The following is a 24897-nucleotide window of genomic DNA, read 5'->3' as shown; positions in this document are numbered from 1 at the left end:
AAAAGGCTCACAAACACATGCAGGCTTAACAACATGCTCCTAAATAATCAATGGATCAACGAACAAATTAAAATGGAGATCAAGGAATATATAGAAATAAATGACAACAATAACACAAAGCCCCAATTTCTGTGGGATGCAGTGAAAGCAGTCTTAAGAGGAAAGTATACAGCGATCCAGGCACACTTGAAGAAGTAAGAACAATCCCAAATGAATAGTCTAACATCACAATTATCGAAATTGGAAAAAGAAGAACAAATGAGGCCTAAAGTCAGCAGAAGGAGGGACATAATAAAGATCAGAGAAGAAATAAACAAAATTGAGAAGAACAAAACAATAGCAAAAATCAATGAAACCAAGAGCTGGTTCTTTGAGAAAACAAACAAAATAGATAAGCCTCTAGCCAAACTTATTAAGAGAAAAAGAGAATCAACACAAATCAACAGAATCACAAATGAGAACGGAAAAATCACGACAGACTCCACAGAAATACAAAGAATTGTTAAAGACTACTATGAAAACCAATATGCCAACAACCTGGAAAACCTAGAAGAAATGGACAACTTCCTAGAAAAATACAACCTTCCAAGACTGACACAAGAGTTAAACAAACCAATTACAAGCAAAGAAATTGAAATGATAATCAAAAAACTACCCAAGAACAAAACACCCGGAACAGATGGATTTACCTCGGAATTTTATCAGACACACACAGAAGACATAATACCCATTCTTCTTAAAGTTTTCCAAAAAAAAGAAGAGGAGGGACTACCCCCAAACTCATTCTATGAAGAGAACATCACCCTAATACCAAAACCAGGCAAAGACCCCGCCAAAAAGAAAATTACAGACCAATATCCCTGATGAATGTAGATGCAAAAAAACTTAATAAAATATTAGCAAACCAAATACAAAAGTATATCAAAAGGATCATACACCATGACCAAGTGGGATTCATCCCAGGGATGCAAGGATGGTACAACATTCGAAAATCCATTAACATCATCCACCACACCAACAGAAAGAAAGACAAAAACCACATGATCATCTCCATAGATGCTGAAAAAGCATCTGACAAAATTCAACATCCATTCATGATAAAAACTCTCAGCAAAATGGGAATAGAGGGCAAGTACCTCAACATAATAAAGGCCATATATCATAACCCCACAGCCAATATTATACTGAACAGCGAGAAGCTGAAAGCTTTTCCTCTGAGATCGGGAACTAGACAGGGATGCCCAGTCTCCCCACTGCTATTTAACATAGTACTGGAGGTCCTGGCTATGGCAATCAGACAAAACAAAGAAATACAAGGAATCCAGATTGGTAAAGAAGAAGTTAAACTGTCACTATTTGCAGATGACATGATATTGTACATAAAAAACCCTAAAGACTCCACCCCAAAACTACTAGAACTGATATCGGAATACAGCAAGGTTGCAGGATACAAAATTAACACACAGAAATCTGTAGCTTTCCTATACACTAACAATGAACCAATAGAAAGAGAAATCAGGAAAACAATTCCATTCACAATTGCATCAAAAAGAATAAAATACCTAGGAATAAATCTAACCAAAGAAGTGAATGACCTATACTCTGAAAACTACAAGTCACTCTTAAGAGAAATTAAAGGGGACACTAACAGATGGAAACTCATCCCATGCTCGTGGCTAGGAAGAATTAATATCGTCAAAATGGCCATCCTGCCCAAAGCAATATACAGATTTGATGCAATCCCTATGAAACTACCAGCAACATTCTTCAATGAACTGGAACAAATAATTCAAAAATTCATATGGAAACACCAAAGACCCTGAATAGCCAAAGCAATCCTGAGAAAGAAGAATAAAGTAGGGGGGATCTCACTCCCCAACTTCAAGCTCACTATAAAGCTATAGTAATCAAGACAGTTTGGTACTGGCAAAAGAACAGAGCCACAGACCAGTGGAACAGACTAGAGACTCCAGACATTAACCCAAACATATATGGTCAATTAATATTTGATAAAGGAGCCATGGACATAACAATGGCGAAATGACAGTCTCTTCAACAGATGGTGCTGGCAAAACTGGACAGCTACATGTAGGAGAATGAAACTGGACCATTGTCTAACCCCATATACAAAAGTAAATTCAAAATGGATCAAAGAACTGCATGTAAGCCATGAAACCTTTAAACTCATGGAAAAAAACATAGGCAAAAACCTCCTAGACATAAACATGAGCGACCTCTTCTTGAACATATCTCCCCGGGCAAGGAAAACAACAGCAAAAATGAACAAGTGGGACTATATTAAGCTGAAAAGCTTCTGTACAGCAAAAGACACCATCAACAGAACAAAAAGGAACCCTACAGTATGGGAGAATATATTCATAAATGACAGATCCGATAAAGGCTTGACGTCCAAAATATATAAAGAGCTCACATGCCTCAACAAACAGAAATCAAATAATCTAATTAAAAAATGGGCAGAGTAACTGAACAGACAGTTCTCCAAAAAAGAAATACAGATGGCCAACAGACACATGAAAAGATGCTCCACATCACTAATTATCAGAGAAATGCAAATTAAAACTACAATGAGGTATCACCTCACACCAGTAAGGATGGCTGCCATCCAAAAGACAAACAACAACAAATGTTGGCGAGGCTGTGGAGAAAGGGGAACCCTCCTACACTGCTGGTGGGAATGTAAACTAGTTCAACCATTGTGGAAAACAGTATGGAGGTTCATCAAAATGCTCAAAACAGACTTACCATTTGACCCAGGAATTGCACTCCTGGGAATTTACCCTAAGAATGCAGCAATCAAGTTTGAGAAAGACCAATGCACCCCTATGTTTATCGCAGCACTATTTACAATAGCCAAGAATTGGAAGCAACCTAACTGTCCATCGACAGATGAATGGATAAAGAAGATGTGGTACATATACACAATGGAATACTACTCAGCCATAAGAAGAGGGCAAATCCTACCATTTGCAGCAACATGGATGTAGCTGGAGGGTATTATGCTCAGTGAAATAAGCCAAGCGGAGAAAGAGAAATACCAAATGATTTCACTCATCTGTGGAGTATAAGAACAAAGGAAAAACTGAAGGAACAGAACAGCAGCGGAATCACAGAACCCAAGAATGGACTAACAGGTACCAAAGGGAAAGGGACTCGGGAGGATGGGTGGGTAGGGAGGGATAAGGAGGGGGGAGGAATAAGGGGGATATTAAGGTCAGCATGCATGGGGGGGCGGGAGAAAGGGGAGGCTGTACAACATAGAGAAGACAAGTAGTGATTCCACAACACTTAGCTATGCTGATGTACAGTGACTGTAACGGGGTTTATAGTGGGGACCTGGTATAGGGGAGAGCCTAGTAAACATAATATTCTTCATGTAAGTGTAGATTAAAGATAAGAAAAAAAAAAAAGAAAGAAAAGGGGGATTACTCCATGATAGGATAAAACTAACTGCAAATCAACAATTAATGCATGCTTTAAATATCCTTAACTTTGATCACTTAAAGGGTGTCAGATGATTGGCTATGGAGGTACACTTTTCTGATAATATTCCTTTCTCTTAAAAAATAAAATAAAATAAAAGCAGTTCCTGTGTGGTGACCTCCAATGAGTTGTACACAATGGTATAAAGGGCAGATCAAAGTGTGGGCAAAGGGTCTGTTTGTGTTTATACAGAGGATCAAAGCCTAATTTGGCTACCCAGAAAATGAACTAAGATACGATATGAAGAACTTCCAACATTAGCACTCTCTGGAAGAGTCATACCAGAAGATGATCATCAGAAAACCTTGACAAAAATCCAGGCAATGCTGCAGTTGTAGCTGCATTCATCCCACCGGTTCCTGGACTTGCCATTGGAATGAAGAAGGAGATATCTAAGCTGGCCTGTGCATACAGTAAAACAACAAATTTGACTGGACCTACACTGTTGGAACTCAACCAAGAATTAGGAGAAGTGCAAGTTCTAGCGCTCCAAAATCTTACAACGACAGACTATCTACTGTTAAAAGAACATATGGGATGTGAACAGTTTCCAGGAATGGGCTGTTTTAATCTGTCTGATTTCTCTCAGACTGTTCAAGTACAGTTGGACAATATCCATCATATCATAGATAAATTTTCACAAATGCCTAGGGTGCCTAACTGGTTTTCTTGGCCTCACTGGAGATGGCTGGTAATTACAGGTATGCTTTGGTTATGTAACTGTACTCCTATTATGTTAATGTGTGTGCGCGATTTAATTAGTAGTTTAAAACCTGTACATGCTGAAGTTACTCTACAAGAAGATATGTCAAAGAAATAATCAATCTTCCCATGTTTTCTTCCACCTGCTACTTCCATAGCTTTTCTTCTTCCTTCCTAATTACAACCCTTAATTAGAATTCGTGCCTCATATCGAATTTACCGAGTATCATAATTCCTCCAAGTGCTAAAGATACCTCAAGACAAATGCTGGGCATAGAAACCACAGGGCATAAATATGCAAAGAAGTAAAAAGCTAACCCTTTCAAACAATATGGCTTCTCTCTCACTTACCAACTTTACATCTCCCTGTATGGCCCCAGAAGATGACTGGTTAGCGAGAGACGGGTAAGATTCCTCAAGGGAGGAACAACCTAAGACAGGCACAGTCGCAGGGGGGCCATCAGGTGAGAAATTGGGGATCAACAGAGGTGAGGCTTAGAACCTCTCCCCCCCTGTTTTGAGAGAAATCCTCTGCATCCGTGGATGTTTTATTGCCCTTGTATAGCTTGGATTAACACATAGTTTACAGGCACACACCTGATCATCTACATTTGCTCTCTTACAACACTAAACTAAGTTTTCTACCTTTATCTTACATCTACCTACCACATCAGCATTTTATTAAAAATAGTAATAGTAATAATAATAAAGGGAGAAATTTGGGATCCACATATAAATCAAGTATAAAAATCAAACGAATATTCATATTTGACCTGATTGTTTATAGTTCATAATGCGTGATCAAAACCAAAAGTTTCTGTGATGACTGCCCTTGCACTGTTCACCATGTAAGAACTTATTCACTATGTAAGAATTTGTTCACCATGTAAGAAGTTGTTCGTTATACTTTAGAAGATTGGAGACTGTTGAAAATTAGGCTTGGGGTTGATTAATGATTGTGCATTGAGTCCCCTATACAGAATTTTATTGTTGTTAACAACCATTTGATCAATAAATATAAGATATTCCCTCTCAAAAAAAAAATGCTTAATAAAGTGGGTATAGAGGGACTGTACCTCAACATAATAAAAGCCATATATAACAAACCCACACCTAACTCAATGGTAAGAAGTTGAAAGGTTTCCTTCAAGATCAGGAAGAAGACATGGATGCCCACTCTCAGCCCTTTTCCTCAACATAGTATTAGAAGTCCTAGCCAGAAAATTAGGCAAGATAAGAATTAAAAAGCATCTGAAGTGGAAAGGAAGAAGTAAAACTGTCACTATTTATAGATGACATATTATATATTGAAAACCCTGAAGACTCACTCCACCGAAAAACTATTAGAATAAATGAATTCAGTAAAGTTGTAGGACACAAAATCAATACACAGAAATGTATAGCATTTCTATATGCTAATAATGAAATAGAAGACAGAGAAATTAAGAAAACAATACCATTAACAATTTTAAAAACTGCATCAATCCTCATTGCTAATTATGTGGGAAATGCAAATTAAAACCAGTGAGATATCACCTCACACCAGTTAGGATGGCCAATATCAAAATCATAAGGAACAACAAATGCTGGTGAGGATGCAGAGAAAGGGGAACCCTCCTACACTGCTGGTGGGAATGTAAACTAGTTCAACCATTGTGGAAAGCTATATGGAGGTTCCTCAAAAAACTAAAAATAAAAATACAATTTGACCCAGCAATTCCACTACTAGGAATTTACCCAAAGGAAACAAGATCTCAGATTCAAAGAGACATATGCACCCCTATGTTTATAGCAGCACTATTTACAATAGCCAAGATATGGAAGGAACCTAAGTATCCATCAGTAGATGAATGGATAAAGAAGGCATGGTACATATACACAGTGGAATTCTATTCAGCCATAAAAAGAAAACAAATCCTACAATTTGCAACAACATGGATGGAGCTAGAGGGTATTATGCTCAGAGAAATAAGCCAGGTGGAGAAAGACATGTACCAAATGATTTCCCTCATTTATGGAGTATAATAACAAAGCAAAACTGAAGGAAAAGAACAGCAGCAGACTCATAGACTCCAAGAGGGGACCAGTGGTTATCAAAGGGGAGGGGAGGGGAGGGAGAGAGGTGGAGGAGGCTGGGTAGGGAGGGAGGGAGATGGGGACTGAAGGGTATTATGATTGGTACACATGGTGTGTGTGGTTCACAGGGAAGACAGTGTGGCACAGAGAAGACAAGTAGTGACTCTGTGACATATTACTACACTGATGGACAGTGACTTCAATGGGGCATGAAGGGGGATCTTGATAATACAGGTGAATGTAGTAACCATAATGTTTTTCATGTGAAACCTTCATAAGAGTATAATCAGTGACACCTTAACAAAAAATAAAAATTAAAAGAAAAACTGCATCAAAAAGAATTAAATAACTAGGAATAACTTTAACAAGGAGGTGAAAAACCTGAACACTGAAAACTGTAAGACACTGATGAAAGAAACTGAAGAGAACACAAGTAAGTAGAAAGATATTCTGTGATCATGGACTGAGGGAATTAATATTGTTAAAATGCCCACAAAGCAATCTACAGATTCAATGCAAATCTCTATCAAAATTCCAACAGCATTTTTCACAGAACAAGAAAAAATAATCCTCATTTGTATAGAAACACAAAGGACCCTGAATAGCCAAAGCAATCTTGAGAGAGAAGAACAAAGCTAGAGGCATCATGCTCCTTGATTTCAAACTGTATTATAAAGCTATAGAAATCAAAACAGTATGTTATTGGCATAAAAACAGACACATACCAGTGAAACAGAATAGAATGCCTGCCCAGAAGTAAACCCTGAATATATGGCTAGTTAATTTTCAATGAGGAAATCAATATAGAATGGGAACAGGACAGTTTCTTCAATAAACAGTGCTGGGAAAAACTGGACAGCCACATGCAAAAGAATGAAACTGGACCGCTATCTTACATCATACACAAAAATTAATTTTAAATAGATTAAGGACTTGAATGTAAGACCTGAAACCATAAAACTCCTAAAACAGGCAGTAAGCCCCTTGACATCAGGCTTGGCAATGATTTTTCTGAATTTGACACAAAAGCAAAGGCAACAAAAATAAAAACAAACAAGTGGAACTGCTAAGCTAAAAAGCTAATTATCAAACTATCAAACAAACCAATAAGCTGCAGCACAGCTTTTACCATCAACAAAATGGAAAGGCAACCTACTGAATGGGATAATGCATTTTCAAATCATGTATCCAATAAGGGGCTAATATCCAAAATATATAAACAACTCATACAATTCAACACCAAGAAAATAAATGATCTGATTTTAAAATGTCAGAGGATCTTAATAGACATTTTTCCAAAGACACAGAGATGGCCAACAGATACATGAAAAGATGCTCAACATCACTAATCATCAGGGAAATGCCAATCAAAATCACAAAATCAAAACCACCACTTAACACCTGTTAGAATGTAAATTATCAAAAAGTTAAGAAATAACGGGTGTTGGTTAGGAGGTGGAGAAAAGGGAAGCCTTGTGCAGAGTAGTTGGGAATGTAGACTGCTGCGGCCATTATAGAGAAGTGTATGGAGGTTCCTCAAAACACTAAAAGTAGAACTATCATATGCATCAGTAATTCCACTTCTGGATATTTTTCTAAAGAAAACAAAAACACCAATTCAAAAAGATATATGTACCATATTCATTGCAGGTATATTTATTATAGCCAAGATATGGAAACAATTTGTGTCCATTGATAGATAAATGGATAAAGAAAAATGTCTATGTATACACACATACACACACACTCATACACACAAAATATCATTCAGCCATAAAAAAGAATGAAATCTTGCTAGGTGAACAACATGGATGGATCTTGAGGGCTTCTTGCCAAGTGAAATAAGTCAGACAGAGATAGACAATATTGTATAATCCCACTTATATGTGGAATCTTAAAAACACACACACACAAGCAAAAAACAAAAACCAAGCTCAGAGACACAAGAAATAGACTGGTGGCTGCCGGGGTGGGGGATGAGAGATGGGTAAAATGAGTAAAGGGAATCAAAAGGTACAGACTTACAATTATAAACTGAACAGATCATGGGAATATAATGTACAGCATGGCAACTATAGTTAACAATACTGTAGTGCATTTATAAAAGTTGCTAAGAGAGTATATCTTGCAAGTTCTCATCACGAGAAAATTAATTGTGTATCTATATATGGTGATGGATGTTAATTAGACTTATTGTGGTGATCATTTCACAAAATATACAAATATCGAACCATTATGTTGTACAGTGAAACTAATACAATGTTCTATGTCAATTACATCTCAAAAATTATTTTTCCTAAAAATTTTTTTAAAGGATCATCCTCTAATACGAAAATCAAGTAAAATTCATTTCTGGAAAAGAAAAATTGTGAGGCAAGTGACAAAATATGGCTTACAAAAAGAAGAAAGGAAAAATGCTATTGAACTTTATAAGTGGTTCCTACAAGGGAGAAACATGTATCAGTGCTAAGGTGGGGGTCGGGAGGATATCGCTTTCCTGGTTTAGACATAATGCCAGAGGGAAGTACAAGGCTCAAAGACCATGACTAGACACAATGTGACCCCCCTTCCCTGTCAGTCATTACTTTCAGAAATAGTGGTATGAGATCCAATTAATGCAGTATTTCCCCAATGGATAAAACACTCAAACACCTACCAGAGTCCAAACTAAACAAGGAGGTTCCTAAAAGCAATGACTTGACCAACAATCATTTCCTTCCTGTTAGGAGAAGCAACCACTAAAGGTGAACCTTTAAGAAGAAAGGAATATGGCTAACTGTATCCTACTGCCTTTTACACATATCACACAATGGAGACTCAAATCTCCTGGAAGTCTTCATGAGTTCAGACTCTGGCATATGAAAAACAGAGAGTGAATGTATAAATGGTCCTTTCTACACCTGGAGTTAATTTATCACGTGGGTTTGCTAGTACCAAACAAGGCCAAGGCAAAACAGAAGGTAGGCAAAAATTAATGTTTTATCTCCTCTCTCACTGACCTCATCTTTCCTCCTGTTCCAGCAACCCAACCTTCAAGTCCCCAAATTCCAAATCTGTTAGTTCTTATGAAATTATTCATAATGGTGAGTCAACTAGGCTCTCACTTACAAAATGAAGGTGTTAACACTTCTGAGACTATTATAAAGATCAAAATGATAAAGTATAAAAACATTTTATAGGTAAAGAGTGGTAATTAGGAAAGCATAAGTATTTTAATGGAAAACTTTTGCAGACAAAGTTTCAAAAGAGAAGCTTCCATCCCACGAAGGCATCCCAAATGAATACCTAACATCTTTGGGATTTGGGGAAGGTTACCTACTGTAAACTAAAGTCTTCCCAGCTTCTCTGAATTACTGTGTATAATTCATCAAATTTAGAATATTCCAAGGTCCACCAGATGGTGCCATCTGTTTTACTTTAAAGTGGAAAATCCAAATGAATATAACCATTTCTAACCAAAACTAATTCAATAATCTTCAGAAGCAAAGGGCAAACTATCAAGAGAGCAAAATACAATAGTCCATTTAAAAGCAATTTACCTCATAGTTACTGAGCAGTGCAGAATTGGCATCCTTCCTGCAAAATAAAGTAAATTATCATCAGTCTGGGCTTATATCCCTTTGTGGGAATGAAATATCTATAAAAGAATTCCTCTGTCAAGATTCAGGAATTTAGGGACTACAACCTAGAATTGGGAAATGTCCTAAGTCCTACTGGCTTAGGTGGCAATGAACAATTTGAGAGCAAACTTTCCTTTTTTACAGCCATAGTATATCATACATCCATCACCAGATCGGTGATTAAAATACTATACTTACCCCTAGCCTTTGTAGGCAAAAGTAAGAGAAGTCAGGCATCTGGAAGAAGTTACAGGAAGGACGTGAGGTCAAAACCATGGGGGTAGGGAGAGATGTCATTAAAGAGAGTGAGAGGTGGAATTAACTGGAGAAACAAAGTGCTGTCTCATCCCACAGCCATGTCCTCTGTCCAGTACCATCTGCCTCCCACCAGCTATTGACATCATGAGCAGCCAAGTCCTCCTGCTGAATCACCAGAAATGGGCCCGTTTACACTAATATCACTACTGGGAATTCCAACGATGTCAGGAATCCTGCCAGATATGTACAAAACTCCAAAGGTGTACATCTTTTGTATCAACTCAACAGGCAGAATTCATGTGCCAAGCAGTGGTCAAAAGCCTGGTGCTCCTGTGTAGTAGTCAATCAAGGCCAAATGCCATTTTTCTTGTGAATCAACACAGCAACGTAACTTTTCAAAATTATAACTGTTCCATTCTACAGTATCATGTCAGAAAGCTTTTACTGTTTTTAATAGTCTGGAGACAGTATAATATGATAAATAAGAACACAGTTTTGAAATCAGACAAATCTGGGTTCTTATTCCCACTTTGCCAATCACAAGGTATGTGTTTTAGTGAATTAACTCCCCCTAAATAACTCCCATCTAAAACAAAAACTGCAGATAAACTAGTATCCAGCAGTGTAGCTTGGATTCGAAACCCAGCTCCACTGTAGACTAAGTTATGTGAATTTGGGCAAGTTATTTAACCTCTCTGTGCTTAAATGTCCTCATCTATAAAATGGCAATTACTGTACCAACATCACAAGACTTTTTACAGTATTAAACTGAAACATGCTAAGTACCTGGAACACCATAAGTGCTCACTAAATGCCACCTGTTTTCACTACTACTTGTGCTACTACCACCACCATGACATCTTCCACCCCATAAAGCTGTTATGAGGATTAAATGAAACAACAGATTTAAGTGTAGATAGTTCCTGGTACTTATTAAGATCTCCCTAAATAGGAGCTATTATTTTTTAAAGTTATCATCACACTTAATTCTCATTAAAAACCCTATGATGTAGGACCTATTATGTTCCTTCTTTAAAGATGGTGAAACTGAGGCTCAGAGATTTATACACTTGCTTATGTCATACAGTAAGAAGCCTAACTGAAGAGGAAAATAACTATGGAACTGTGAAAAATGAGCCTGGACTGGACAAATGGAAACTGGTAATGCAGAATCCTAAAAATTTAGGAAGGACTAAGGACTTGACAATGTGCAACAAAGACCCACTGTTTGTTCTTAAACCAGGAGTGGGGCTATATGATGAAAACAATGATACAAAATTTCACAGACATGGACCAGATAGATGGGTGACTTCCTCCAATCAAAAGAAAACAAGCAGGTAGTTAACACATGGGCCTGACCTGGGCCTTAGGTCACCAGCACAGTAATGTCAGCCTTGTAATCAAATCAGCACATGAAGCTTACCAATTGCTACTAGTCACTGAACAAATAGCTGAGATTTCACAAAAGTGCTGCTTTGCCCCAGTGACCACAACTGCACTCAGGTCACAAAGAACACCATATTTAAAAGGAACATAACATAGGAAGGACAATGCATAATTAGTGTACATGATATAGTTCATTTAAAATTGAAAATGATAAATCCCACTACACAACATCTTTGCCTACTTCATTAGGAAGTCAGCCCACAAGGCTTCCTTACATCTTTACTAGAAATTGAGTTACAATGCCCTGTGTGCTCTAAAATACACTGCAACTATGACATCCCTTCCTGGAACAGACTGGAGAAAAAGGGAAATGCTACTCTTCCTCAAGGCTATCAGATCTATTCCAGATGCCATTGTTACAACTTCATTTCCAAATGACCTCCCCTTCTTTGTCATGCAGAGTATTACAAACCTGATGAAATTTGCCCTTGGTTTTCCAAGTTATTGTCCCACTGCCCAAGTCAATATTGTTAATGTAAAAATCCAAAGAATATCATCTGCCTCTTCCAGAATCAGTATACAAAGAAGGGAAACTTGCATTGTGTATTTTAATGAACCTGTGTTTTGAAGCCAGGAGAACAAATGGATGTTTGAAAAGTACTGCATCTTGCAGACTCTGGCTGACAGAAGCTGATTTATTCATTGATTCTTCTATTAAGAAGAAAAAAAATTTTTTTACCCAGATAAGTATTAATGGAATACATATCAGCATATGCTAGAATTCCCTTATTTAATAAAATGTCAGTGAGTATAGTATCTACTTTTTATGAAGTCCTAACTGTGTATACTAGGAAAAAAAATTTTAAGGCAGTTTTTATACTGAAAAGATAATTGTAACCACCACTAAGTAGCAGATTGTTGAGAATGGGAAATGGTGAGATTTGACATCAACTTAATCAAGTCATCTAATTCAACAGCACCAATAACGATGATGTTGAGATAGAGCAGGGAAATGGGACAAAGGTAATGCTATTGTAAAATCTACTTAGTCTGCAAAAAAGACCCAGTTTATTCTTTAACTAAATCTATATGCTGTTCTTCTCGTCTTCCAGCCCCTTACTCAATTAAGTAACTTTGTAACCCAGATGAGAGACCGACCTCCAGAGAGTAAACGAACCTACATGGGTAAAGAATGCTGAGACCCGGTCAACACAGTCATCTAAATAACCTTATTCTTAAGACAAAACTTCAAAGAAATTATGAATCACCTGTATATAGCATATGCCTTATGCCCCAACCCAAAAGGCCCTACAAAACTCCAAACACTAAACCCTTAACGGTACCTCCTGTCTGAGTTTGTCTGCACTCTCTCTGAGTGTGTACAATCTTTTCAAATACATTTTCTTGGTGCATAAGTAAGCTTACTGCACTTCATCTCTGAATTCTTTGCCATGTTAAAGAGAGGAATTCACTGACCTCCATCTCTGGTGGTAAATATCTTTGTCACTTTGCTAATTCATTTAGCTTTCTAGTCTTAACACAATCCTTTTCTCTCTACTTGTTTTACTTCAGACCAGGAGGAAAGTGGAAGTTCTCAGAACATAAATTCACTCCATCCAGTGTTCCACTGCTCCCCCAAATCCTGGGGTGGCAGGGATATAATTCCCATGCAGTGTTGATCAAGCAGACACTGGGGACCCTGGCTTCAGAAGTTGGCAAGGATTTGCCCTATGCAGAGCAGGAGTTCCATGAACTTTCCTTTTCTCTGTTCTTCCTTGCTCTCTACTGCCAGTATAGCTGCTGACATTCACTTCTACCCTTGCTTTAATGAATTCTTTCCCAATCAGAGTCAAGAGCCCTCACCTGTCCAGCCCGGTACAGGTTTCACCTACTGCATAGGAAGAGACCTCCCCAGATGCAGATGCCCAGCAACAATGTGATGCACTGAAAAAGACTTACAGAAATCCTGTCAAAAATGTTTAATTTTAATCTAGTCATGAAGATACAATCAGACAAATCCACATGTTGTAAACATACTTCAAAACAACTGGCTTCAATCCTTCAAATATTGATGTCACTTGTCACAATGCCAATATCATAAAAACAGGCTAGGAAGCTGTTCTTAAAGGAGATTAAAGAACCATGACAACTAAGTGCAATGTATGATTCTTGTATGATAGGCTTATTTTAATAATAGTGGTTATACCAGTGATAAATTCCCTGAATGCAACAATGGTATAGCAGTTACATAGGAGAGTACCTTTTTAAGACTGGGAAAGTAAATTATATCTACAACTCTGAAATGGCTCAGTAAAGCGTTTGCATATGTATGTGTGTATGAGTGTGTGTGCAGAGAGAATGTGTGCACATATGAGAAATAAGGCAAATATATCAAAATGTTAATAAATGGTGACTCTAGTAAGGGATATAAAGATACTTCTGGTGCTCTTTTTTTCAATTGTTCCATAGGTTTGAAGTATTTAGGCTAAAACGTTGGCAAAACTAGAAATATAAAACTAAAAGAATTCCATAAAGTTAAAAAAATCAGTAAAACTTACAATTGAAGACATAAAATGCAATTTCCTCCAATACTTTTTAGTTAGTATAACCCATGAATTGACACATTTGTCAGTTACGTATTTGCAAGCTGTTGATCTCTACTGAGCAGGAATTATCTATTCACTATTATGTAATACATTCATAAGCATTCAGACTTGTAGAAACTTGCCCCACCTACACAAAACTTTATGTTGTCCTGTAGGACTTAGAATAGTACTGATTTTATTTACAGGTGTTTAAAACAAATATGCCAAATGAATTCTAAACATGTTTGAATACTTACACATAAGCAGTACTTAATTTCCTTAAGTAGTGAATTAGTTGACTGAAGTTCACTTGCTATTTGAAATGTAACCTGTAAAATTCACTTAACTCGCTTGATTTGAGTCACTTTAACAGATGTAAACAATTACTTTGGAAAACCAATTTTAAATAAGCAGAACAAAATGATTAACAGACTTTCCTTAGAAGTACACACACAAAAAGCCCATGCAAACAGTGGCTATTAATTGCCACACAGTTAACTCTTATGTACTCAGTAACGAATGGAATTGTGCAAATTCTCCTATGTTCAACTGTGTAAGTGATTCAATTCATGTTTTGAAAAACTAAATTCTGCTACAAGAAAACTGGGCAGCCTTCAAAGTCAATGAACAATTTAACTTGTAGCACTCTCTTCAGAGCTAACAAGTACCCTCTTTCCAGTCCTGTTATTGAAGTTATAGGACCTATTACTATTATAACTTCTTTAAACCTCAGTATTTCCAGCTATAATACACAAAATTCAGACTCTATCTCAAAAAGATGGTGCAGAAGAAAAATAGAAGAAAATAGAGTCCATTTTTAAATTACGTATATTAAGTTCAAGAATAAAAGTAAACACAAAGCTTTAGATATATAAATCCCAAGACATTAGACAAAGACAAATAGCAAATGCCTTATATATACAGAAATACTTAATTTTGCTGCATATATACTTATATGTGTATACTGTGTGTGTGTGTGTGTATATATATATATATAATATATATATATATATACACACTTAATTTTACTATGAATATTTTGTATCCTCTCACCTGAGGAAAATAAATTTCCAAACAATGGTCCAAAGTTTTTATTTTTAAATTCTATCATTCAACCAAATAAAGCATAAATATTCCTTATTTTTAAAGAATTTCTAATGTATGCTTACATGCATTATTCACTCAGTAGGTATTTACTCAGTGATTGAAGAAAATAAATAGTGAAAACATGGGGGAGTTCTCCATTCATGCCTTGTCCCTCCAAGTCCTAGGAATACCTGGTAAGAGGTATCATGTTTGTCCTCTCAGACTCTAGGTTCTGCTCAAGATCCTAAGACCACACTGCCGGGAGTTATATCTCATGTTGGAGGCCAGGCAGAAATTTCAAGTTAAGGCCTCCTTACCTTTCCACTCCAGGGATCCTAACACGCCCAAACCACATGCTTGTATCAGAAAATCTTATTTTCCCATTAACCGCTAGCTGCAAAATTCTTGATTGGTTTCCATAAGCCAGTGACTCCTTGAGAGAAGTGGACAGGATGCTATAGGAGAAAAAACTCTTGCTTCAAACCGTTTCACTTAGGAATATCAAAAAAATCTATATGCTCAGCAATTAGAAACTTAGTTAATTTATATTAACCTTTAATTTAATTAATGAAGTATTGTTCATTCAACAAGTATTTGCTGAATGTGTACTATGTGCCAGATGCAGTGCTAAGCACTAGGTGAACATTCAACCCTGCCTCCATGGAGCTTACACTCCTGAAGTAGAACAGGCACTAAACAAGTAAACATACATCCTACATCCATTATTACAACTTGTAATTATTAAAGGGAAAAGTAAACCAAGGTGCTACCACAGACCAGTTTGGATTGACAGAGGAGGAAAAGCAACATTATAAAGGGATGCTCAACCTGAGATATTAAAGGGATAACAAGGGAACAGGAGTGGGTAGAGGAAATATACCAGACAGAAGAAACAGCACTGCAAAGGTCCTGAGATAGTAAAGGACTTAGAAGGTTATAGAAATGACATGAGTGCCAGTGAGAAGTGCATGCGTTTGGGGATAGGGACCGCAGCAAGAAGTAAGACTGGTGAGTAGGTGAAGTTATGCAGGGTCCTGTAGGTCGTAGTAAGGAATGTTGATTTTCTCTAAGAACAACAGAAACCCAATGAAAGGTTTTACACAGGGGATAAGTTGATCCAATTGTTTTAAAGGCAAGAGTGGAAGCCAAAGGCCATTGTTTAATCCAGGCTGGAATGAGAGACCACAAAATTAGCAGTGGAGGTGGTAAAAAGTAATTGCCTTCAAAATATATTCTGAAGGTGGAGATGATAGGACTGGCTGCTAGGCTGGAGTTAGGGCTGAGGAAGGAAGGCTAGACTTTTGGTCTAAACGATTAGATGGATGATGAGAGAAAAGGGCTACAAATATACTTTTGGGAATCATCAGCATACAGGTGGGTAAAATGACCAAGGGAGAGAGTGTGGCAATACACGGTCCCAGAACTGAGCCCTTAGATACTTGAACATTTAGAAGCCAAGCAAAGGAGGATGTGAAGAACCAGAAAAGGAGACTGAGAGGTAGCAACAGGTAGACATGAAAGTGGGGCCAAGGGATTTTTTAAGATGGATAAAGGTAGGTTCGTATGCTGACAGGAAATGCTCTAGTAAAGAGGGAAAGAGGGAAAGAGGGAAAAATTGATAATGGTGGGCTACAGTAATATATATATGAATGTTTTCCAAGTTGCAGATTAAACACCATTAGTGGATTGCAAAATCGACTTAGTGGTGAATATTCTTTTTTAATAAAAAAAGAAGAGACAATATGAACTTGTACTGCATTAAGTATTGCTTCATGACGCTGTCACTTTGGTTACATGTATATACTGTGTTCTTTTAAAAGTCTGAAAAATACTAGTACATATAACCATTAAATACGAGGCAGAAGAACATAAAGGAAAATGTCAGTATTAAATAGTGTCAAAGAGAACACAATATAGTATACCTACAAGTTAATGTCAATCACGTAAAACACACATGCATCGTAGCTGTAAACACTTGCATTTGCGCGCCGTGCAACACACACGCACGTTTCTGCCGTCCCAGACCTGGCTCAAGCACCTCCTTCTTCCCACAAAATCCGCCCCTTCCTTCACAGGCTAGCTGCTCCTCTGCTGCACCCTCAGTCTCTATCCCAGCATTCAACCGTCTTTCCTTCAGATACTTTCAGGCTTTGTAACTTGTAAGTCCCCCCGCGGATACGGTGCCGGGCCCCCCTCGTAACCCTAGACTCTCCAGTAAATGAACGAGGGAGGCAGCAGGCAAGCTGAGACGGCCCCGCGTCGGCGGCAAGGGGTGGGAGTGCAGCGAAGGTTCACAGCTCAGAGCGAGTCCCTCTTCCCCACCTCCAGCCCTGTCGCCTCCACACGCGCCCGAACGCGGAGTCGCCCCAAGCCCAAGTTTCTCGGCTTGCGGCTGCAGCCGTCCCCCAAGCCAGAATGCGCCCGGGCCGCTTACACTTCCATGTCGACTCTGCCTCGAGCTTCAGGCCACCAGCAGACACCGAGCGCAAGCAGCGCCCTGAACCACCTCTCTCGTCCGCTCCCGGCGCCGGTTCCGCGCCGCGGTGCACGCTGGGATCGCCGCGCAGCTCGCCGGGAGGCTGGAGGACCAGCGGGGACCTCCGAGCTGCCGACCCCCTCATTTGGTCCCCAGGCCCGTGTGCTCCTTCCTCCTCCAGTCGGGCTGCACACTGTTAAGGGTTTGCAGGAAGGGCTTAGTTTATGTTTTCGTGGCCTGGGTCATAACAAAATATTAATAGGCTTAGTTTACAAAGCCGTAGTCTGGTTGATAGGCCTTTGCGGCGTTAAAATCCCACCCCTCGGAGAGTGGTGATGGCGAGAAGTGAAGTAGTTCTGGGCTTCAGGAAATGTTCTATTTCATGATCTGGGGGCTGGGTACGAAGGGCGTTCAGTTCCTGAAAATTCAGTTAGCTGTGTTTAGGTTGTAATTGAATACAATGTTTTAAAAGGTGAAGGAAAAAATCTCTCTCTTCCGTTTTCATTCTTTTTTGAGAGCTATCTGGCAAAAACAAAAAACAAGAAAACATAGAGAGTCTTAACAAGCACAGTCTTTAAACTCCAGCCTTTCTAGGAATTTATCCAAAGGGAATTTATCAGTAAAGCTTGAAGAATGGTAGATCTGTAGTGATGTTTTTACTGGGAGATAGCCTAAATGCTCAACAATGGGGAATTGACAAAGGTTTCAGCCATTCGATATTGCGCCATGAGAAGTCATGCAGGATATTTTCTATGCTGGGGAAATGCTCAAGATAAGATAGGAAATGAAGTGACTCTAATCATATAAAGAAAAAAAATGCATAGGGAAAAATACTTAAGAGTAAGGGAGGTAGAGTCACCTAATACACATTTTAAGTCTTAAAAAAAAGTGAAAGCTCCATATCCACTCTCCTCTGGATTTTTTGGTATGTTTGAAATATTTCTTCAAGACAGGAAGGAAATATACCAAATTCTAGCAGTGGCAGCTGTCATTAGGTGATGAGCCAATTGCCAATTTCTTTTCTGCTTTTTTATAGTTATTATTTACTAAACTCATTCTTTTTGCAAGGTCCTTGCCAAACACGTTGTTATTCCATAGTAATAACAGTTAATGGTGCAGGCTTGCAATCAAACACCCTGTGATTTTGTTTACCTCATCACTTTTTAAGGGGCTGTTTGACTTTGGGAGACTACTTAACCTCTCCTAACTTCAGTTTCCTCATCTGTAAATCATAGGTTTGTTAGGTAATCCTTATAAAAGTGTCTGGCAAAAGGTAAGTGCTCAACAAATATTAATACTGTGACAGTACACCTGTTACTCAAAAAAAATAGACATGAGTGGGGTGGAGAGAGAATAAGGGCAGTAAAGCCCATGTAAGTCCCAGGAAAGGAAATCCCAGGACAAAATACCCCTAAAAACCAAAATCAGTCAAAGGGAGAAATAAAATTTAAAACCCATTTATTGCTCACAAACTGCAGTCCCAGGCTGTCTTTCTTCTCTGCTCAAGCAGCCACACCACTGACCCACCCCCTCACCTCTCAGGTGCAGATAAGCCCTCTGTTGCCTAGGTAATCACCCATTCATATGGAGATCAACTTCTCCACCCCTGAGAAAAGATGCAAATGCACTAAAGCCATACTTCTTTCCACCTCTGAACGCCTATTGATATGCAGATATACTAAAGCCAGGCGAGATATTCTGGAAATGTTACAATTTTACCCACAATCCACCCCTCCAGAAATCTCGCCTTACAATTTACTCGATCCCCCTCTTCTGACCTATCTAGTAACATGCAACAGCAACAGCAATAAAATCTTGATAATCCTCAAGCCAGAGGATTCAGCCTATGTAGATTAAGTAAATGTACTTTACAGCACAATCTCTTACTAAGCACAAAACACGTTTCTACACTTGTTTACTCATTCCTAACAATCATGCTGGATTGCTCACAAAACTTTTACCAAACATTAGACAAAGTCAAGCCTCTCGTTAAACATTATTTTCTTGACAACAGCAACACAATCATAATTCTCAAGCCAGAGGATTCAGATAGGTTCAAAGTCCCATGCAGATTAAGTCCAAAGCTCGTCCATTCCAGCCATCATGTGGCAGCTGCAGCCAGGGGACGCATCCAGGACACAAAGACCATAGAAGCAAATAACCATGATTGTCGGGGGCCAACTTGCTGTTATTACAGGAATATAGAGAAGGCCAGCTTCCAGGCCTTTTCCCCAAGGTGCCAGGAGAGCCAACCATCGCCGATCCATGTGTTGAAATGTCCAGGGCCACATCCATTTTACTCCTGATTGCTGCACCCATCTTTGCAACACATGTCCAATAAAGTGGGTACCTCGATTGCTCTCAGTAACCGGCGACCGGCCATAGGCTGCAGAGAGACGCTCTAGACCCCTCTTGGTGGTTTGTTGATCTGCACAACATGCAGGGCACTCCTTCAGGGCTCGGCTAACTTCTTCAAAGGTAAAAGCCAAGCCACACCGATGGGCCCACATTGTCTTTTAAGGTGTCTGTGCCACACCACTCCATGGCCTGTGGGTCCAGTCTCGCACCCACCCCGCGATGGGATAGGAGGTTATTACCTTGGTCGCAGCTGTTCCAGCGATGGGCTCTGTAGCCAACAAGGCATGGTACACAGCAGCCAGTTGCTTCTCTATCAAGGTGACCCGGACCTCTGCTCCTTTCCTTGGTTGTGGCCAGGCTCTGGCTGGCAGCAAGAGCAGCAGCAGTGGCAGAAGCAGTAGCCTTAGGCTCGGGCCATGGGCCGGGGTCAATGTGGCCAGCAGCAGTAGTGGGGCCTCCACGACCACACAAGTGTAGGCACATGTCCCTCGGCGCGAGTGCTGCTTCTCCCCATCATTTCTACGGGCAGCCCTCCCAAAGGTTGCACCCATTATGACAGGTTTCTGGTTCACAGGAACCGTGTCGACTTATGCCAATTGTAAGTCCAGGGAAAGGAAATCCCTGGACAAAATACCCCTAAAAACCAAAATCAGTCAAAGAGAGAAATAAAGTTTAAAACCCATTTATTGCTCACAAACTGCAGTCCCAGGCCATCTTTCTTCTCTGCTCAAGCAGCCACACCACTGACCCACCCCCTCACCTCTCAGGTGCAGATAAGCCCTCTGTTGCCCAGGTAATCACCCATTCATATGGAGATCAACTTCTCCACCCCTGAGGAAAGATGCAAATGCACTAAAGCCATACTTCTTTCCACCTCTGAATGCCTACTGATATGCAGATATACTAAAGCCAGGCGAGATATTCTGGAAATGTTACAATTTTACTCACAGCCCACTAAAAGTGTCTCAAAGAGTTAACCAGACAAAACCAGAGCCAGAAAAGACTCACAGAGTTAATGAATTAATCAGTTGAAGTTTCAAAGACAAAGAATAACTTGGAACGCCCAGATATTTCCCCAAGTACAGCCCATGTCTTCATTGTACCAATTAGATTATGCTATTGTAAAATTTATTTAGCCTGCAAAAAAAAAAAGGCCCATCTTATTCTTTAACTTAATCTATATACTGTTTTCTTCCTCTTCTTCCTGCTCCTTAATCAAGTAACTCTGTAACCAGGGCAGGAGACAGACCTAGGAAATGTAAATAAACCTGTGTGGACAAAGAATGCCAGATCTAGAACAACATAGTCACATAAGTATCCCTATCCTTAAAACAAAACTTCAAAGGAGTTATAAATCACTCGTATATATCATGCCTTATGCTGACTCCTACCCAAAAAGCCATATAAAACCCCAGACCCTAAACCCTTAGAGGCGCCTCTTCTCTGAGATTGTCCACACTCCCCTTTCTTCGAGTGTGCACCTTTTTGCCTTAAACTTCTCACTGCCCAATTTACTTTTGTCTCTGCACTTTTCCCGTGGTAAGTGTCCTTGTTACTTTGCTACTTCATTCTATTTTCCAGATTTAAGCACAAGTCTCTGTCCTACTTTAGATAAGTAGGGAGGGGCTGCTGAGAGCTCTGATTTGAGCTTTCAGGTTCCCATTGCTTGGGGTGACCTGGGCAGAACTGCAGCTGTATGATTGTGCTCTTTAGTAGTCTGCCTAAAAATCTCCTTTCTTTGCTTTGGGAGGTTCTCAGAACATAATCTCACTCCATCCAGTGCTCTGTGGCTCCCCCAAATCCTGGGGAAGGGGGGACAGGGACTCAGTTCCCACACTGTGCAAAGTCAAGCAGACTGGATGCCAGGTGACCCTGGCTTTAGGAGTTGCCTAATGCTGAGCAGGAGTTCAATAAACTTCCCTTTCGTCCCTCTGTTTTTCCTTCCCCTCTGCTTTATTCAAGTAAACCTGCCTTTGTCTACCTTGAATCTGGCCAGCTCCTCCCTTCAAGTGTATTCAAATAAAACCTTGACTCTGCTTCACTACTGTGTCTCTTCTGTTCAGTTCTTTGTTGGCAGGGACAAGAACGGAGGAGAACAAACTCAACCCCCAACACAACCATGACATTCTATGAGGTAGATTTCATTCTTACTCACATTTTACTATTAGGAAACAGGTAGGCTTGGAGAGATCATGATTTGCCCAACATCACTTATCTGGGAACTCGACCAGGAGGGATGCAACCCCAGGCAGACCAAACAAATGCAGGAGGTACATTAAATTGTTAATAGTGACTGGTGATGGAATAAATAAAATTTGTGGAATATTAGTACAGATACTATTCATCAATAAAAAGGAATGGAGTGCTGATACATGCTACAACATGGATGACCCTCAAAAACATGCTAAATGAAAGAAGACAGACACAAAAGGCCACATATTATATGATTCCATTTGTCTGAAATGTCCAGGATAGGCAAATCCACAGAGACAAGAAATAAATGACTGGTTGCTTTGTCTGGAAGAGGGGCAAGGGTGGCAATGGAAAGTGACAGCAAATGGATACCGAGCTTCTTTTGGGGAAAACAAAGATGTCCTAAAATTAGGTTATGGTAATGGTTGCCAGTCCTTATGAACATACTAAAAAACACTGAATTGTATGCTTTAAATGGAAGAATTGTAACATCTGAGTTATGTACAATTAAAGCTGTTTAATGGTATTTAACTGTGGAAATTGGATTGGAAGAGAAGGGGAACTTCTAACATTTAACTTTACACATTCAGAATTTTTTTAATGTTTTCCAGTGCATATATTATTTTTAAATTACAAAAAAAATTATTTTTAAGAAAACTAATATACTTTAAAAATCAATAATTAAATAAAATACCACCTCAGAACCATCTGGCCTGATTCATGTGGAAAGTCCCCGGTATACCTCCTTTGAGGAGAGAGGGCCCCACAAAAATGCACTAAAAATATTCATTGTGTCATTCATTCAGCAAACATGTAATGATGGCCCATATGGTGGTGATGATACAAAGATGAATGATACACATCTGTGCCCTGGCTAGCTGACAGCCTAGTTGGGGAACCAGCTCTGGACATCAAAAACTACAAAACGCTGCGTTTAGATGCAATGGAGCAGAGGAGGGAATGACTAATGAGGTAGAAAGGCATCCCAAAGCCAGGAGGTTTGAGAAGGGTGAGGGGAGGAATGTTCAAGGCCAAGCCTTCAGGGATGGGCTTCCACAAAAGAAAGGTTCCCCTTAAGTGGCTCTTCAATAGATCCAGGTGTCTCAAGGCATTGTGTGCATACATGCATGTGTGAACACATTAGAGCTCTGGGACCACATATGGTGGCTGGCACTGGCTTCTTTGTGGTGATGTCTACTCTCTTGCTGCTGCAGGGCAGGATGCCATGTTCCCAGGTCCTGAGACCTGGCCTCCTGCCTGACTTGCCTCCACTGCTGCAGATGCCTCGGGCTTCCTTAGTTTATTTTCATTCTCTGGCCGCAGAAGTCTTTGGGGATAATAATCAGAATGAAAGGCATAGTTCTCCTGCCTTCCAGGTTGTTCCTTCAGCCAAGCAGGAGCCTTCAGTCTTCACTGTTGGGAGGGAGCTTTTTTCTGGAGGCACCCCCACTCCCAGCCAAGTCAGCCTAGGCCTCACTCCTGGGGCCTCTACCATGTGCTTCTCAGTAAACTTATCTAATTCCCTAAATATGCTTAGACTAGTACCTGGCACTTAGCACTACATAAGAGACCTTCTAAACAAATATCCTACATATTTTATGTCTTCTGCCTAGTATAATTTATATAGCATAGGGATTAAGAACACAAATTCTGGAATCAGACTGCTGGCCTTGATTTGCATCCTGGCTCTACCACTTGCTAACTTCATGACCTTGGCCAGGTCACTTAATCTTCTAAGCATCTAATCTTCTAAGTTTCTCCTTTCTCCATCTGTAAAATAGTGATAATTGTGTCTATCTGCTAAGAAGATTAAATGTGATAATAAATATGCAGTGGTTTTAAAACAAGTCTGCAAATTTTTTGACACTCCTCTCTCATGTAATGGAGACTAATTCCCCCTTGAATATGGAACCAGTTACCAACCACCCTTATCTTTTTTATTAAATATTTACCAGACTTCTGCTCTGGCCAAGATGGAGTAAATTGGACCTGATTTACTATCACATGTGAAAAAAGCAAATAAGAAAAAAACAATCAAAATACATGAAACAAAGATTTTTCATGAAGGATAGTGCTTCCTGATAGACAAGGCACAAGAGAGATGAGCCCTGTAATAATCCAGTTTACTACTTGGAGAAAGATCCCAGAATATAATGCAGGGAGCAAGAATTGAGGTAAGTCTGGCAGACTCCCTGAGTTAAAAAAAACAAAGTAAAGAGCCTACAGAGACAGAGGCCTCTACAGTTCATAAAACAGAGTAATAGCAAAGAATTATACAGAGAGAGGACTCTAAAGATCTACAGAGGGCCTCCTCGAGTATTCAGGGGATTACTGTTCAATACATGCATGTGAGGAAATTATCTGAGTATGCGGAAAGAACTATCCAAAGGATTAAAGAGAATAGTAACTATTCCCACCAGCCAGACTGAGAAAGGTATTCAGAAAGGTTTCCTCTTTAGTGGGGAATCATTAACTCCAGACTGAGCTTTGCTTCTGGCATTCCTAACAAATAATGAATGCAAAGCCCAAAGGGATCAAACTGTTTCCAAGTAACTTAACTGCATCTCAAAGCAAAGTTCAAGATTTATAGGAATACAAAATATCCAATACCTAACCAGATAAATATCTAATGTCTAGCATCCAATCAAAGACCACT

At 39.3% G+C, this 24897-nt stretch overlaps 1 protein-coding gene across 5 annotated transcripts in view; it reads right to left on the bottom strand.

The window, feature by feature from the left end:
* Window positions 1-17777, bottom strand: part of CRCP (CGRP receptor component) — a 70343-nt gene extending 52566 nt beyond the window's left edge. For 4 of the 5 annotated variants that reach the window (XM_036907923.2, XM_036907921.2, XM_036907922.2 and 1 more), the window contains exons 1-2: window positions 17649-17777; window positions 9819-9855 (exon numbers count right to left, since the gene is read on the bottom strand). In XM_036907923.2, the coding sequence (XP_036763818.1) occupies window positions 9819-9855; window positions 17649-17656 (45 nt within the window). In that variant the 5' untranslated portion in view covers window positions 17657-17777. The remainder of the gene's footprint in view (window positions 1-9818; window positions 9856-17648) is intronic. The other variant, XM_057487208.1, reaches the window with a different exon arrangement.
* Between the last annotated feature and the right edge of the window lie 7120 nt (window positions 17778-24897).

The sequence above is a fragment of the Manis pentadactyla genome, chromosome 10 (genome assembly GCF_030020395.1).
Source record: "Manis pentadactyla isolate mManPen7 chromosome 10, mManPen7.hap1, whole genome shotgun sequence".
In the NCBI taxonomy this organism is placed as follows: Eukaryota; Metazoa; Chordata; class Mammalia; order Pholidota; family Manidae; genus Manis; species Manis pentadactyla.
Note: the sequence above shows the minus strand (reverse complement) of the source record. Positions and strands in the feature narration are given on the sequence as shown.